The 18,015-nt window shown below is 40.1% G+C and overlaps 1 protein-coding gene across 3 annotated transcripts in view; it reads left to right on the forward strand.

Moving 5' to 3' along the window:
- The first annotated feature begins 6,961 nt into the window (after positions 1 to 6,961).
- Positions 6,962 to 18,015, forward strand: part of LOC116065042 (Down syndrome cell adhesion molecule-like protein 1 homolog) — a 54,968-nt gene continuing 43,914 nt past the window's right edge. For all 3 annotated transcript variants that reach the window (XR_004894951.1, XM_031320491.2, XM_031320492.2), the window contains exon 1: positions 6,962 to 7,199. Coding sequence is in view for 2 of the 3 variants with exons in the window: in XM_031320491.2 (XP_031176351.1) it covers positions 6,977 to 7,199 (223 nt within the window). In the remaining variant the exon portion in view is untranslated. The remainder of the gene's footprint in view (positions 7,200 to 18,015) is intronic.

Here is an 18,015-nt window from a genome sequence, read left to right on the forward strand (position 1 = left end):
GATGTGGCCCTGGATACTGTATGCCTGGATCAGACTCAACATATTTGCTTAGTATGTGACTCTTTGTGGAAATGGCTTGTTTTTCCTAAACACTGACAAACATCCATTCAATCAGTGTTTTACTCTTTGCAATAAATCATCTTTACCAGCTGCACTGCAGTAAAAAAGAAAAACCTGGTTGTCCTACCCATGCATACAGTAAATGACCCATAAATTCATACTCTAAATGATCGTGGGATCAAGTTTCAGACATGCTGAGTATGGGGGCTGTAGTTCAAGTATATTTCCAAGCAGGAAATGAAGTGAGGCTCTCAGTGTAGACCACTGACTGCCAAACAGGGATGATTCCTATTGAGCATCATATCAGGACATGAATGTATCTGCATCACACTCAAAACAACTGCATTTACAATTTACATCTGTTGCACATTCAAGACAATGAATGTCTGGCTTTTAAAAGAAATACCTCTGGAGAGTGGGACAGATGTGGGTAAGCACTGAGTCAGGTCGGATATAAACGTACCTCCCCAGTCACAGCAGGTGTTAGCTGTGCGTACTGTACAGTCAAGTGTGAGTTTCTGGTGGTTTCTGAAGCTCACTGTAATAATAATGTGCCTCCACATTAAAGTGACTCCAGTCTTTAGTCACTGGCTTGAAGCAATATTATGAAGGGGATGTGTTGTTGTTAAAAAACATATTCTTGTGTATGCACAATGCAAATCAGTGTCAGTTTTTCACATTGATCATCCAAGTGAGAAGAGAAACCAAACAGCACACATGACTAAATATTCAGGGTGCTAAGATTTTTTGAGGTTCCATGAAATGATGATGTAAGTTATTCAATGTGATGTATGTCCTATTAGAACAGCATTAGATGGAGAGGAATCAATCTTAAAGCAAAAGTTTTGACATTTTCGGAAAGTATGCCTAGTGGCTTCTTGCCGAGAGTTCGATAGATCGATACCACTCTTGTGTCTGTCTGGTAAATATAAAGCTACATCAACCAGCTGCTTAGCTTAGCATAGCATAATGACTGGAAATGGGGAAGCAGCTAACCTGGCTCTTTCCAAAGGAAACAAAATCTGCCTACCAACACCTCTAAATAATTACTAATTTTCTCACTAATTAACGTATCTTGTTTGTTTAATCTGAAGTATAAAAATGACAAATTGTGGTTTATCGGAAGGGTTGGACAGTTTTCTGGCTTCCGGGATTCTCCATGGTTGCCTGGCAACTGCACAATGTCTTTTTGCTAAGCTAAGCTAACCATCATGTTAACCAAAACGTCAAACTATTCCTTTACGTATATAAACCAATGGGTTATTGGTTATGAAAAAATATATTTGAGAGGACTGAAAGAAAGGCAAAAAAGCTGCTTGCTGAGAAAGCTGTGGTGACTTCATCATCCCCTTTCATGGGATCTTTGCGAAAGATATTGCAGGTACACAAGATGCAAGAAATATGGGCAATATACATTTTTCATATGTGTGTTTACCATATTCTAGTTTGACTTAAAAGAGAAAATCCCCCCTGGTGCAGGACTATGATTTGTCAAGAAATCAGGTCTTAACGTTTGGGCTGTTGCTATGACTTTGGAAACATGAAGAGAGCGTTTTGCAGGATCGACCATCAAACAATAGAATAGCAATAATTTGATTTAACTGTTGAAGAATGGGTTTTCTCTGAGTGTCTAATCTCTGTCAGCTGTTGTCTAATCAGACTTGGTTTTTTATTTGAAAAGTGATTGCCTTCTCAATGAATCAATTCATTGAGAAAAACATATCTTTTGGGTAATGTTGAGATTGTGTCAGTGAGGGCCTTATGATGACAAGCAACTCTATGCAAATCATAACAGAAGTGACCATTTCTGTGAGCAATACAAGAGTAGGAGATCAGGGAGTTGTGATGATGGGATGCAGGGTGAATTGGGAACACCCAGAGAGGAGCTTGAAGTGGACTGGAGCCCCTGTACATGATCAGATCCTGCAGAGCATATAGACTCACCAAGTCATGCTCCACCGCTGCTCTCTGCACACAAATATAGCATACTGTACAGCTTTAATGCTCTGGCTCGCCCTCAAATGATGTCTCCATTTTCAACCTCTCATCTGTGCATATCAGCTCTTAATGTCTTTATTATAGAAACAAGAAATCTAATAAAGTTTTGAATAAAATCCATCCTGTCATGCTGTTTGTGTATGAAGGAGCGCAACACTAGATCTTTTTTTTAAGATAAATTTTTTTATTATGTTTTTTTTCATTTTAAACATTCAGAACAGACAAACACACTTGAACAAGAACAATCACTCACTCCCACCCCCCACCCTCCCCGGTCTGAAGGAAAAGAAAAGAAAAAACAAAACGAATAAACAAAAACAGAAATCACACCTTGCCTAGTCACGCTCCTCTACTTCTTGTGGTGATGCGCCTTTCCATAGGTCTATAGTTGATGATTTGGCTTTGTTAATCCTTGCTGTAGAGAGCTAAAGCATAACTATGTCTAGAAAATACACCAACCACTGTTTTATACAAAGCAAGTGAGGGAGGAGCCAGCGTTGAACTATCATATACTTGGTCGCGGTTGAGCCGGCTAGCCAAACTCTTCTGTCTCCCAAGCAGATGTAATTTAGAGTCGTCATTAAGTAACAAAACAATCGGGTCAGTAGGAATTCAACATCCTATCACATCAGATATTATTGATGTTGTTTTATTCCAAAACCATGCACCTGTTCACACTCCCAGACCATGTGCAGGAAAGTTCCAGTTTGTTCAGGTTGGCAGAACGTGCAATAGGGAGTAGGAATGACTTTAGAGACGTATCTCTTCTAAAACGTCCAATATGTCCTATGGCATATGTTGAAGTGGATCTGCTGGTGATTTGGGTTCTTGGAACAGTGGGAAATGTTGTCCCAAACTGTCTCCCAATTAATTACGTTACCCTCCGAGCTCAACTCTCGCTCCCATTTCTTTAGTATTGGGAGTTCTCCTACGGATACTTGCATCAGTTTAGCATAAATCCTGGACACTAATCCTCTCGCAGGAAAATCAGTAAGCCATTTAATGATTGGGTGGGTCTCAAGACTGTTTCCCCACGGTACTCCATAACATTTTAGGGCTGACCTTAAGCGAAGATAAAGGAAGAAGGATGTCCTAGGGATCTCAAGCTAGCTCTCAGGTCCTCAAAACTCAACATACCTTCCCCATTGAATAACTGGTCTAGAGTATAAATACCTCTGTCACTCCACTGGTTACAAACAAAAGGTTTGTTACCAGACATTAAATGTATGTTGTTCCAAATTGGGGGGTTCAAATGCCACTTACTGCATTTATTTGCACACACCTGCAAAGGCAAGGTCTTGCAGTCTTAGACTTCCAGTGAGGTTTTGCTCTATCCACTCTCTATCCACACTCTGAGGGCCCGTAGCTGAAAGGCTCTGTGGTACACTTTAAGGTTGGGGAGGGCCAGGCCTCCCGTGTTTGTGGTACGTTGCATAGTAGAGTATTTTAGCCGAGGTTGTTTATTATTCCAAATATACTGCCGAATTACGGTATCAAGTTTCTTCCAGAAATTTATTGGTGGGGGTAAGGGGATCATTGTACTTAAGAAATTCACACGAGCAACATTTTAACAACAGCAATCTTGGACCGTAGCGATGCCGGCAGCACAGACCAATTAGCCAGATCCCTTTGAACACTACTTAGTGCAGTTTCATAGTTGTCCTGGACAACTCGCTGTAGCGATGCGTGAATGGTGATGCCCAAATATGTAATTTTGCTTTGGGTTGGAATTGTATCACCAATAGCTGATGTCACCTATTTGTTGTTGTTCAACAGGAGCAGATTAGATTTATTCCAATTGATTTTATAGCCGGAGATTGAGCCAAATTTGTTAACGATCTTAAGAATTTTTGGAACAGAGTCCTCACGGTAAGACATGTACAGCAAAATATCATCTGCAAATAACGATATTGAGTTGTTATTGGATTTAATCTGGACATTACATATTTTATCTTGCCTTATGGCTTGTGTTAACGCTTCAAGAGAGATCGCAAATAGCATGGGAGAGAGTGGGCATCCCTGTCGCGAGCCCCACGCGATGGGGAATGGCTGTGAATGCAGGCCATTGGTTGAGACTATGGCCTTGGGATTCGCATATAAAGTAAGTACCATGTCAATGAATTTGGCTCCCAAACCAAGCCTCTCCATTACTTGCCACAAGTAGTTCCACTCTAGGTGGTCAAAAGCCTTTTCTGCGTCCAGTGATAAAACTGCTGCCGTTGTTGGAAGGTTTTTGGCTTCTTCTATTACATGGAGTAATCTGCTTATATTGTCTGCAGCTTGACACTTTGGTATAAACCCTGATTGGTCGAGGTGGACTAGCTTCTCAATGAAGCGTTCTAGGCGTAGTGCCAAGACTTTGGAATAAAGCTTAATATCAGTCCCAATGAGGCTGATGGGCCTGTAGTTCGAGCACTCCGTAGAATCTTTGCCCTTTTTGTGTATGACTGAAATTAGTGCAGTGTTGGTTTGATGATGAAAGGTGCCCTTCTCTATGGCTGAGGTTAAAGTTTGTAAAATGTGTCAAAGTACTGTAGTAAGAGTTCTGATGGAATTCCAGCCAACCCCGGTGTTTTCCCTTTCTTAGCTGTTTTTAACGCTGATTTGAGTTCCTCTAACGTAATAGGTTGACCAGTTCTTCTGCCTCCTCTGGGTCAAGAAGAGGCAGGTTTAGCTCTTTCAGGAACTTTTGGCACTGTGTCAGATCCGGATTGCAGGAGGATTCATACAACTTTGAATAAAAGGATTGGAAAGGGGCAGTGATATCTTTAGGATTCGTTATTGTTATTCGAGATACTTCGGTCCGTGTGGATGCTATTGATAGCAGCTCTGGACTCGCTTTGTTTTAATTTCAGAGCTAGCAATTTGCTTGGTTTACAACCATTAAAATGTTGCCTCACTCTGTACATTATGAATTCAGCTCTCCTTTTTAGCAAGTCATTTAGCTCTGCTCTTTAAAGGGACACTCTTTTTGTCAAGTTTGAGAAAATGCCCCCTGATGATGTCACCAGGGTCATCTCATTTGGGGCTTAGAGACCACAAACATTTAATGGAAAGCCTGCATTACAAACTTCATAGAGCTTAATAGACATGGGATTTGCATTCAAGAAAGGTGTATTACATTATCAAATTGCAATATGGGACGTGTAGGATCTAGTGATTTTGAATCATGATCCGTACAAGGGACTAGAAGTCAGAATATCTCTGCCGATGCTGTGTCAATTTTTCCCATTCTTTTTTTTTATTGTGCAAAACTGAATCACTGGAATACCTCTTTAATCTCTCCAAAAACACACAGTGGAAAGGTAGGGAGATTAACCCATCATTTTATCAATAACTTATTTTCAAAAATATATATATTATTATGAGGAGTAAGGGGGAAAAAAGTGAAAAATTACTAATACAAAGTGCCACAAACATAATTTACGTCTACATCTATCTACAAGGTCGCATAACACAAAATGATCACTTGCATGTGTGAGTCTAACCAGCAGATGTCAGCAGTGACTGTGGAGTCAGGCTTAAACCTCTGGTCAGATCAGACCGCAGCGCTGAGAGGAAAGGAGAGAAGGTGATGCTGACCTTTTCTTGAAGTTGTTTAAGTTTAAAGACAACCAAGTTTTCAATGTGACACCTCTGACCCATGGGCATCAAATACACGTCTGGATGTCTACTTTATTGATTGCTGTGAGGCTAATGATGTTTATGTGTTCTTAAATGTCGGGAGAAAACTTTTACACCCATGAGAGCCTGAGCTTTATTTGACTTGTGGACAGAGAAATGATGCACATAAAAGGAATTTGAAATAGTTTCACTGCTTAGCTTAAAGTTAATGAATTAAATGTATACTAATAAAATACACATATATGTTGTTAATTTGATCATTTCTGTTAGGTCTGAAAAGAAAACCTCCCTCCCAAAATCTAATTCAGTCCACATATTTAGGGGCTGTTGTGTGGAGTGTTCACATGTCTGACGCTGTGTACTAAAATGTAAACATACATAATGTCCAGTACTTAGATTTTATTAAAGACATAGCAGTGGCAGAAACATGTTTTCTCTGTCAGTCCTCTGTAAAGTGAGTTTGTCAGTCAACTTTTCTACCAAAATTATACTGAATAAAATGAAATAGCTTTTCACAATTAAATCATTTTATTATTTTATTTTACTGGTCTTTGGAGGTTGTGCGTCTGTTGCAGCAGAGGGTCACTTCTCAGATGCACCACTGGCATTCACAGGGACCTTAAATATTCTATGAACTGGGAGTGTCCTGCAATTTACCGTCCTATAATGCAGGGGAGCTTTTCACATCAGGCCAACGGAGAGCAGTGGAGGGGGAAATTGCAATGTAGAAAGTTGATCACTATGCTTTAAAGAGTCACTGAAACCTTTGAAAATTGGTTTTCATTTACCTGCTGTGGTATTCACCTGCTGTATGGAAGTGTCATACCCACACCCTGCTACTCTCTTTCTCTCTCCTCCTCTCTATCTGCAGTGCATATCTGTGCGCAAATGTCTACGCACGTTTCATGGCTCCGAGAAAGACAAAGAAAAACAGTCATTAGTCTGTGGTGTAGCTCCACGTCTCTGTGATTAAGGCCCAAACTCAGAGGAAAATACATCGATACATTTTTAGAGTCTTCGCAACAGCCTGAGTGGCTTTTTTACATCCATATTGCGCAAAGAAACGCGGTCATCAGGGGCGCACAGGTGGGTGCGCTCTCCAAGGTGCCAACAGATCTGTCTGCGCATCTCCACCGCTCACATAAACTGGCAATTTGGACACAACTGGACCAAAATCTACTGTTCAGCTCACATAAACCCTCGGCTTTACTGTGACCCATCGTTCCGCGGTGTTTGATTAGTGTATGGAGGATGGATTTGTATGCACAGTAGTCTTGGGAGGAGAGGAGGGGACATGGGCGGGGCTGAGGCGCTTCTCATTTCCCCTGCATGCTTAGCGGGGCAGCAGGGCTGGAGAGACCTCCGGGGAGCACAGTCGCCAGTCCAGCACGGAGACCCGCCTGGCCAAAAAACCGCGCCTCACACTTGCCAGGATTGCCAAATATTCCTGAAAAATATACCTGCTATTTATGGCATGTGGCTTGTAACTTTACTCCTGCTGTACTCTCTCCAAGAAGGTAAGAAAAAATGAAATGCTTGAAATATTTCAATTTCTGTGCACTGGGTGCTGGAGTGTGTTTAAGTTGAATGAAAAGTGATAATTCATCGAAACCTTAATTGATTTGTGGCGGTGAATGCTATGTGTGGCTTGTGCTTTGATGTATCATCGGATGCCTTGTGATGAGGAATTGATTAAAATTATTATTTAAATTAAAATGTATAAACCTGCTGGAGCTGAACTGGTGGAAATATTGTGAAAGTAAAGGTGTAAAGTGTTTATTTTACCTAAAGTGTTTAGTGGTTTTATGCAGCGGCCTCAGACGGTGCTGATAGCACGGATTGTTTTCGCATTACCAACTCCAGTTATGAATATGTAAAATGGCTGAATAGGGAGAATGAGGTGCAAATACAGGGAGGGTGAGAGAGAAATGAAAACATGTATCGGCCTGCAATTATAGCAATTGATTAGCAATTTTAGAACAAAGTCATTCAAATTGTAACAGTCCTGTAAAGTTGTAATGGGAATTATTGTGATTTTTGATATCTTGATGCTCTCATTGTGTAGCCTTTGCTAATTACAGCTGTTTTCATGGACTATTTGGTACAAGCTCTCGACTGCACAGAGATGCTCTCATTTTTTTAAGATGATAATTTTAGGGGTTTTAATTCTTTTTCTGTGTGATGACAAATTGTTGCCATTTCAAATTGGATGGCAAATCAAAGGGCCCCTTTTTTCCACAACGGCCTTAATTTAGTTTAATAGATCTACTCCCACATAAAGGCCATAATTGGTGCATTCAGATTTGCCCTCCTTATTTAATTCATTTGGTCTCCTCATTTTTTTTCTTTTGTTTGTGTTTATATAAAAGGTGGTTTATTTGTTTAAATTGATTCTTTCTTGTTCAGTATATGCAGCAAATCCCTGACCATACTGCAAAGTTGATCTTCTGCTATTACAGTGCATTATAATAATCCTGAACAAATCTGCGTCGAAAATAACAGACATTTAACACTATCTCCACATGAGAGCATTTTGTAGGCCTTTGTGTAGCCTGCCTGTTTGGAGCCATGTTTACATATTGTTTTGGCCTGAGAGAGTGTGCATTTATTTAGCAAAAAGTCTGGGGTATTGTGGATTGGCTGAAAAGAGGGATATGGCTGTTCTCGATGCAAACGAGGTGATTCAAAAAGGACATTTGCTCCATTTGCCATTTTACGTTCTGGCATTTTCTCACATTGGATTATTGTTTTCAAATATCAATTAACAATTAGTTAAATATGTGCTGCCTGTGTTTGTTGTCCATGTTGTGTTTTCCTCAACTCTCTTAAATTCCCACCGTTTTCCAAATGTTTGCTATTGATTTAAAGCAATTATTCATCTTAAAAGATGTGATTTCAGAGCTTCTCTGGGGTTTGCGGAATCATATTAATATGCGCAAATTTATTTCACCTAATCAGAAACTCCAGGGGCGTGGGTGCAGATTATAGACTTGCCCGGTCATGTTCCTCACTAATAGCGCACCTGGACCCCGCAGACGTGTTCGCGCGTGCCAGCGCGTGCGTCACGGCTCGTGTTTCTCTCTCTCTCTCTCTCTCTCTCTCGCTCTCTCTCTCTCTCTCTCTCTCTCTCTCTCTGTGTGTGTGTGTGTGTGTGTGTGTGTGTGTGTGTGTGTGTGTGTGTGTGTGTGTGTGTGTGTGTGTGTGTGTGTGTTGGCGGGTGCGCGGAGGAGGGGAAGTGACGGGGACACCCCTCTTGGTTTTGTTGATAAATATTGGACACTGTTTTGGATGTTATTTCTGCAGAAACTAAACTGGACGTTCACTCACATATTAATTAAGGCCTACATGATTCTTTAAATATATTTTAAATATATAAATGTTGCTAAATATGTCAGAAACATTCAGGTTTAGGGGGCGATGTAGGCTAATGAACGGATCTTTGAAAAGATGCGTGAAGGGTAACAGTTAACCAATTAGAGCACAATGCCTATGATTTTTCTTTAGTCATTTGGATTTTATTGTGATTTTTAATAGGACATTTAAAAACAAAAACTGCGTTTTCTTCTACCTATCATTTTAATTGAAATTCACAGACTGTATTTGCTGTAATTGCGGATTAATTAGCAGTGAATAAAATACACTTTAACATAAAGGCCTGCTGTAGGCCTAACTTTGAGTGTAATATTATAAGGATTAGTGTAAAATTCCGACAATATAAGTTCAATTTTAATTTGACGTGTGTATACCAATAAGGTGATCCCTCACCCTGGCACACTCTTGTCCTCTCACTGCTCGCCCGCTACAAATAGAAATATGCAAAATCCCCCCCTCCTTCCCTCCCCAGTCCAATTCCCTGCGCTGCCTTTGCAAGGCTGCACAATTAAAGCTGCAATCTGAGCTACAGGCACTACTCAATGACAGAGTGTGGTCCACAGGGGTGCCAATCATTACTCAGGCAGGGCGCAGGCCTACATTTACCATTTTACCAGCTCAAACCTGGCATTATTTAATTTTACAAAAACATCTTAAAGAGGGTTAAAGGAGAAATACCAAGCTCTCTGTGTGTTTTTGGTTGTAATTTGGTCCTTTCAGGGGTTATGCAGTACTTGATTCTGATTTTTTTTTATTTCAAATGAGGGAACTGTGCTCCAACAAAAATATGAAATATAAAAATATCTTTGAACAGACTGTTGCTAGCCATTTAAAAAAAGAAGAAAATATCAAGGTCTGATGATTAATCAAACAACTTGACTCACATCCCCTACACTTTTCACTCTGAAAAACAGCAGTTAAATATATAATGTAACAGCACAAATGTCAGTTAATCTTCACAAATTAACAAATCACAAAATAAAAAAATCTGCACACTAATTTTGATCAATGTTGTTGCCTTATGGTGGGCAAAGTGACAGCAGAGAAGCCGAGCTCATTGGACTTCCCAGCTCACCAATAGGATGTCACAGCTCTGTCGCTGGCATTCCTGCTCTCCAATTCGTCCTTAAATTTATTATAAATCCAAACAAGATTATGAATAACAAGTAATCATTTAAAACAACATTAACAACAACAAAAAGATGCAAATGAACACCGTCGACTGTGAGACATTCTTTTCCAAGCAAGAACTGCTAAATTGAGCCAGACCTTCTCCAAATTTTATTGGATGCTGGGGCTGCACATTTTCAGAAGGAGGGTGCGTTCAGCAAATGTCAAATCTCTGAAGCAAGTAGTTGTTTTTGTTGGATCTCTCTCTCTCTATCTCCATCTCTCTCTCCATCTCTCCCTCCCTTCACTGCTTCCTCTCGCAGTAACTCCCCTCCCTCTCTCTCCCTCATCACTAGGCAGAATTAAAGGTTGGGGGAGGGGCAGTTTATGCAGACTGTGCTGGGACTTGTGATCCACAGATTTGATATTCACATTAAGAGAGAAACTGGCTGCTTTGATGTAAGGGGGAGCAGGTCCCAGGGGACTGCTGAAGTAGCACACTTTTTTTTTTACTGACACAGCACAGGCCGGGGGGGTGGGGTAGAGGGGGTGTTAGTGGTGGGTGGGGTGGGGAGCAGATTGTTGGGGACAGGGTGTAAAGAAAGACAGTAGGTGGGGAGCGGCGATGCCCCTTCGTTGATTAGATGTAACCCCAACAACCTTCCCCCCTACTTCTCCACCCACCAACCACCTACTTATGCCAGACCCCTGAGGATTATCCATAAGCTTACACCTATCTTCTTCCCCCTGCATACCACCAATATTCAATTCACACCCCTTCTTACAGTGCGTCTCCTCCCACTTCCTCCTCTGCTGCTGTTTCCCCGCACGTTTCAATCCTCTTATCAAAAACACAACTTTCTGTCCCAAAATCACCTGAAGGGATGAATGACAGAGAGGCGGCAGGACAGGAAAGGGGGTGAACACAGGAGTTACAGTCTGGGTGGAAATGAAGCAGTTTCCAAAATAGCAAACACTGGAAGAGAGGAGAGAGAGGTTTTTGACAGTTCACATGACTGATGTGCATGTCTTGTCTCTGTTAAGTTGAATCCTTTTGACCTTTACCATGTTTCCTATCACCAATAAGGAGGAAATGGTGTGAAAATTATTGCATTATGAGAAAGAATTGCTTAGACTGAGATGGGTGAGAGAAGAAGAAGAACATGTGGAGGTATTATGCCTCTGGTTGGGCACAGGGAGCTCTGGGTGTGAGAATGTGTGAAAATGTGAGACATTGGGGGTTCTGGGGTTTGTTTACCTCCTTATCACAATACAGTTGTGAGCATTGTGTGTGTGTGTGTGTGTGTGTGTGTGTGTGTGTGTGTGTGTGTGTGTGTGTGTGTGTGTGTGTGTGTGTGTGTGCGCGCGCTCGCGTGTACACTCCTGTGCACACTCACATCCTGGAGAGGCGTAGATCAGCTGCATTATGCATGATGAAACCTTGCATAGGTTATGACTTCTGCCTCTCTGACATACATATTCATGCATGGCTCTCTGGCAGGATGTATAAAATAGTGTCTGCGACTCTGACAGCCTAAGCTTTAGCTCCAGCAGCAGCATCAGTGCTCCAACACTATCCAGTGAGGGCTGCTTCTTTCTCAGGTGCTGTGTCTGAACGAGGTTGATGGAGCCTCCTGGGTGCAGGTGATCTGCAGCAGCAACATCAGCAACACAGGAACTCCTACAGCTTTGGTCAACACTGCTATCAGACTGTCCACATGCTGCTAGGGTTAGAGCTTTTGGGATATGCATCCCTGAGAAAGGTGGTGTCAGCGAAATCAACAGCACCATGTGGGTTGGATACAGTTGTCTCAAATTGTTAAAGCACACTTGCAGATTTAATTGTATTTCTATCAATTCAATCAACATAGAATAATGTAGATCTGAAACAATTAGGTAATTAATATTTGTCAGAGGTTAGAAAATTAATCTGCAACTATTTTGAGGATTGATTAATCGTTTCAGCTCTACGTTCTCTGCTTCCAGCTTCTCTTATGAGAGGATTTGCCACTTCCATTCTCTGTTTTCTATCATTGTAAACAGAATATCTTTAAGTTTTGGACCAAACAAAATATGTGAAGACCTCACTCTGGGGACTTGTGATTGCCATTTATCTCACTATTTTCTGGCATTTTAAGGTCTAAATGATTGATCACTTAGCCTAATTGAAAAGAAATTGACAAATGAATTGATAATGAAAATAAATTGGGACATGCAGGCCGATATTATTGTGGGATGGCATCGTTTTTAGTGTTCAAATTCAGCCTTATTTTGTTAATTTGGAATAGCCAATGAGTATAGAATAGCTAGACTTGAGTTTATGTTAAATTGATATGGCCCATTGCCAAAACTTAAAAGAACTAGGATATGTAACTTTAAAATGTTTCTGAAACTGTGTAATTTTCCATCTGATGATCATAAATGACCTGTAACAGAACAGGCAAACGAGACTAACAGTGAAAAGAACGCTATTTTGTGGCCTATGGTTTTTATTGATGCCTTTGCCTGGGTTTCCCGCGAAGGTAGACGGCGCTACAGAGCACACATTCTGATGGGTCACAGATTTCAGTGTAGGCTAACACCGAAAAAGCCTGAGTTAGTGAGTATGCAGGTAAAAGGTAGCAGGAGATTTCTTTATATAGGCCTAATTGTATTTTAGAGGTTTAGAAGTTATCTGCTGTAGTTATAGCTGATACTGGGGCAGGGCAATCACAGAAAAAGGAAATAAACGAAGAACAACTAGCTAAAAGCTAGCTAAAAGGGAAAGTGAACCGACTCCGAATTGGCCCTCAGGTATGTAATATGTCTATTTCATTCATAAAATAACTTTATTGCACGATGTGGTTGTACACCAGTAGCCTAGATTAAATTACATCCCCCTTCTGTTTAGCGCAGACGTTTTATTCCTTTTAGTCCGTGTTTGTGTTGGCCTACTATTTTCATGTCCTCCTGTAGTTGTGTAAAGCGTCCTTGGGTTTCGTGAAATACGCTATATAAATCAAAGTTATTATTACGTTGTTTGCTAAAACAAACTCTTAATGCTTTGGCTCGTGACAGAGTGACAGTGATAACGTTACCCGGTTTAGCTCGCAATACATAAATAGTAGGGGTGTACGATTTAGAAAATGTCACGATTCGATTCCCATTTTTAGGCTCACGATTCGATTCAATATCGATTTTCGATTCAAAAACGATTCTCCATTAAAAAACGATTCACAGTATGTAAATGTAGTTACTTTTCCCGTGTAAATTCATGTGGATTTATTTAGTTTATTCAGTATCTTTTATTGTCCATATTATTCATGTGGATTTGTTTGTTATTTGTTATTTTAACATCCTGTTATGATGTATGTGTATGTTGTGTGTGATGTCTGTAAGCTACTGGGACCTTGAATTTCGCCTTGGGGATCAATAAAGTATCTATCTATCTATCTATCTATCTATCTATCTATCTATCTATCTATCTATCATGTGATTGCAGTAGACATACAATTAAAAAAAAATAAAATAAATAAATAAATAAATAAATATATATATATATATATATTATATTTATTTATTTTTTTTTTTTCATTTGGATTCAAAATATTTTTTTAAATATGAATCGATTTTTGGAATTCTATGAATCAATTTTGAATCGGTACAGCTTGAATCGTGATTCGAATACGAATCGATTTTTTTGCACACCCCTAATAAGTAGGCTAAGTTACCTTATGCAACACTTCAAATGCAACGATGCATCTGTAACGTATTCTCTTATTGTAAATTAATGATGTTCTATTCAAGCAACGCTAACTCGGTAATACATGTACAGTGGGTAATACAGCACCGTAAAGAAAAGACCTTTATGACAGCAAGTATAGTAAAAACACTACCGCTTTTGTCCAAATGGGCCGCTGGAATCAACACAAACTGAAAGTTACATATAGCCACTTTAACTGTAACAACCTAACATTTGATCTGTTCATTGGCTAAACATTATCTGAGCTGTTACCCTAGGGGAATAGTTCTCTGTTCTGTCAAACTTGTGGTCATAATGGCTCAATTTGATCATGGCGGTGTGTTTGAGGTATAATAGACCTTTTTCATGGCAGACATGTTCACATGTCATAGTAGGAAAAGCTCAGGTGTATTCAAAACCATTAATGATGGCTGCATTCCACTTAGGAGAGGCCCTGGTATTGTGCATACTGACTCACTGAAATAGCTTACTGGGACACTTGATGGAATTTAGCCATTGTTAAGGTTATCAATTTCAGCTGTGCTTTTCCTACTATGACAAGTCAAAATGTCTGCTGTGATAAAGGTCCATATCCAAGGGGTTCAACTTTATAAACATGAACAGCTGCATTAGGGTTAGTGCAACTGACCCAACTTGAATTTTGACATTCACATTTCAGTACCTTTTCATTTGGATTCAGCCACAACAAATATGTGTTTACCATGCAGTCTCTGTCGTTTACCTCACTGTTGGTGCATGTGGCATTTTGTTTTCTTGCCATACAAGCCGTCTATGCAGGTTGGCACAGTTGGTATGTAATGTTTCGACTGTTGGTCTTAAATGGAGTGGAAAGTCCGCCAGTCTGGCACAAACCAGGACTGTGCCAGTTGAGTTTTGGAGCACATCCAGTGTGATGCACTCATGTTGCTGTGCCTGACCACACCTAACCAAACAGCAATTTTTCCACACTATCGCAGACTGGCTTGGCCACCGCTGGCATGTCAGGCATTTACACGCTATTAATTTTACAAAATTTTACAAACTGTAGGTTATACACACCAAAATGAAAACTATTACACTTCCTGCTTTCTGTCTGTCTGTTCACCTCTATGCCATTTAAACATATTTGCTCACTTCAGCAGTTTATTTTTGCAACCTGCAAATATTTGAGACAGTGTGACAGAATTTGGGGTTTGGTGACTTGAAGTTTCTAAATTTAGATTGTTCAGTGGGTCACTGTTGTTAGGCTAAATTGTTGAGTTGTTCTTGTTTCAGTCACAGCTTTCAAGTGCCAGCGCCACCATGGCAACCTGCTCTATCTCCTCAGTGTGACTGAGAGCTGCTTTTGGAGTGTGTATGTGTTTATGTGTATGCATGTGTGTGTGTGTGTGTGTGTGTGTGTGTGTGTGTGTGTGTGTGTGTGTGTGTGTGTGTGTGTGTGTGTGTGTGTGTGTGTGTGTGTGTGTCGGGTGAGTGCATGTGTGGTCGCCTGGTTTTGACAGGCTCTGAGTGGTGGGAGTTTGCTCTGATCCCCTTTCTATTCCACTTCCCACTCCATCAGTCCCAGTGCTCCCCAGCCCCCCCAGTGCCCGTGCCCCCAGGCCATATAATCTACTGTATGAGAGGCTCTCCTGCTGCCCAGCCCCCCAAGCTCTCAGGGTGACCCCCTCACTCTTCCACTTTAGTTCTGTCCCCCCATTGGGAGATTATAGATATTGCAATCTTTAATATGGGCTTTATGCTCAGGGGCCATTATCAGTAATCTGCAGAGGGGAGGGAGTCTGACCTGGTTTTTGCAGCCCACCACTGGACTGCCAGACACATTTTCAAATACCATCTGTAACATTCTGCCCAGCTTTATCAATCTCTAGTCTACTATGGAGAGTAGCACTTCTTTGAAAGGAAGTTGGAATTATTAACAAACCCTCATGCATGAAAGAGATCGCTACGTCTTTTTTTCGATCTGGTCCACTGAGCTTAGTGCCAGCACAGTGAAACTTAAAATTTATTTCTGTTAATGTTTTTTTTCTGTTTACATCACCCATAGCTTAAAGCTGTGTGTGGTTGTGTTTGGTTTTAATACTCCAGAAGGTCATATCTGATGGACTTTGTGATTCTCTGCAACAATATCACAAAGTTAATACTCCTTGTTCACACAGATGGTTCTGATTGTCACAACTATTTTGGGTATTGTGCTTCGTGTACCTGTGAAAACCTAATAACAGTGTGAGCAACGGGGATATTTCTCTCTCATCCTGTTCCCTCAATCTTACAGCATGCTTTCATGATTATTCAAAAAGGATTGTCAAAGCTCCATCATTTAGCTGGTACAGCACAACACCAATCATAAAGTTTTCAGTGTCACAAAACATAATGTTTTTGTACACTTGAGTGTAGGCAGGAAGCAGCTCTCATTGGTGTTACTGTATTTTACATGCAGTACTGCTATTTAATTAAAGTGAGCTTAACAATTAGCTGGTGTTATTACAAAGTCGGTGAACAGATGATCTGGACCACAGGGGATTCAAAACCTGTTTGATTTAAAAAATAAATAAATAAACAATAAGTCGATCAACAGAAAAATTTTTTTTGAAGATCATTCATTGTTTTCAAGCAAAAGGCTAAATGTTAGTTGTAGCCCCTCAGGTGTGAGAATTTGCTGCTTTTCTTTATATTACGTAATAATAGATTTCATATCTTTCAGTTTTGAGTGTTGGTCAGACAAACAATTTAATGATTTCAACTTGGGCTGTAGGGAATTTTGAACGGCATTTTTCACTATTTTCTGACATTTTATAGACCAAAATGATTTAATAATGTATCAAAAAATAAATCTGCTGTTGATCAATACGGAAAGTAATCATTACTGTATTAACTTATTTTGTGTTATCCATTTTGCAGTCTCATCTCTAGATCTTTTTTTTAACAATATATTGGCGTCATTCTGTGCTGAACTGTGACATATTGGACATATTTTCGAATAAATTTGAGTCCCAGACCTTCAACTTTTCATATAGGTTTTTACAAAAGGTTACCAGGGTAGAAGAAGTGATCAGAACTGTTTTGTTACACAAATACTATGAAGTAAGGAGTATTAGTAAGGATTAAGTATAACATTTAACACTAAATTATTAAATGTTTTGCAATTTAATCAATATATTCAAACTTGTTGAATCTACCACTGATACTTTTGTATTTATTTTTAAGCAATACATATTGACATGTTTTGGAGATTCCATAATTTCAACAAGTATTATTTAATAGGGAAGAAATCAATCAAAAATCAATTTGATCCATTTGTAAAAAAGACTAAAAGAGACTAGAATAAACACACAGTCATGAACAACCACAGTATGCTGAGTGCTAATTTCATCCAATTTGGATCCACATCCTGGCTCTTACAGTATCTGTTAGTATGTTCCATGAGGTTTTATGGACTTTCTGTGCTGAGGTGAACATGTGGTGGCGCGTGGTGTGTATTAGATATTATTTAGAAGCAATGGTGGTTAACATCCACATCTGTCCATCAGCAGTGCCCCACCCCACACACACACACACACACACACACACACTCTTCTTTCTCTTCTAATCTTTCCTATTACGACCCCAAATTTACTAGACTGCCCCCTCCTCCTTTCCTCTTCTCACTCTCCTTTCTCTGCTGAAGCTGTATGTGTTTAATCTGAGTGCCACAATGAAGAACATTCCTGTATGTGTGTGTGAGTGTGTGCGTGCATGTGTGAGTGTGTGTTAAATATGTAAGGAGATTAAATAGACTTAAATCTCTGCGTCTGGCATAGAAATTCCAATCACATAACCTAACCTATCATCGAGTTTCCTCTCTCTATCTTTGTTTGTGTATGTGTGCACACGCTGTACGGAGGTAACAGGCTCCTCCTCCCTCCGATCCATCTAAACCATCACAGGCTTTAGCCCAAATCCCTGGCTTTCTGAATCACATGACTGATGTTTGCAGCTGGACATTTGTCATATATTTGTTATGATTATTTTGCACCACATTTGAAGGGCATTCCCACTCTGTCCATTTTATTGTCCATTAATGTGATGCCGATTGCTTTAAGTGAGTGGCAGTGGAATCCTGTTAGCTTGTATGTGTGTGTTTACACAGT

The sequence above is a fragment of the Sander lucioperca genome, chromosome 13 (genome assembly GCF_008315115.2).
Source record: "Sander lucioperca isolate FBNREF2018 chromosome 13, SLUC_FBN_1.2, whole genome shotgun sequence".
Taxonomy (NCBI): domain Eukaryota; kingdom Metazoa; phylum Chordata; class Actinopteri; order Perciformes; family Percidae; genus Sander; species Sander lucioperca.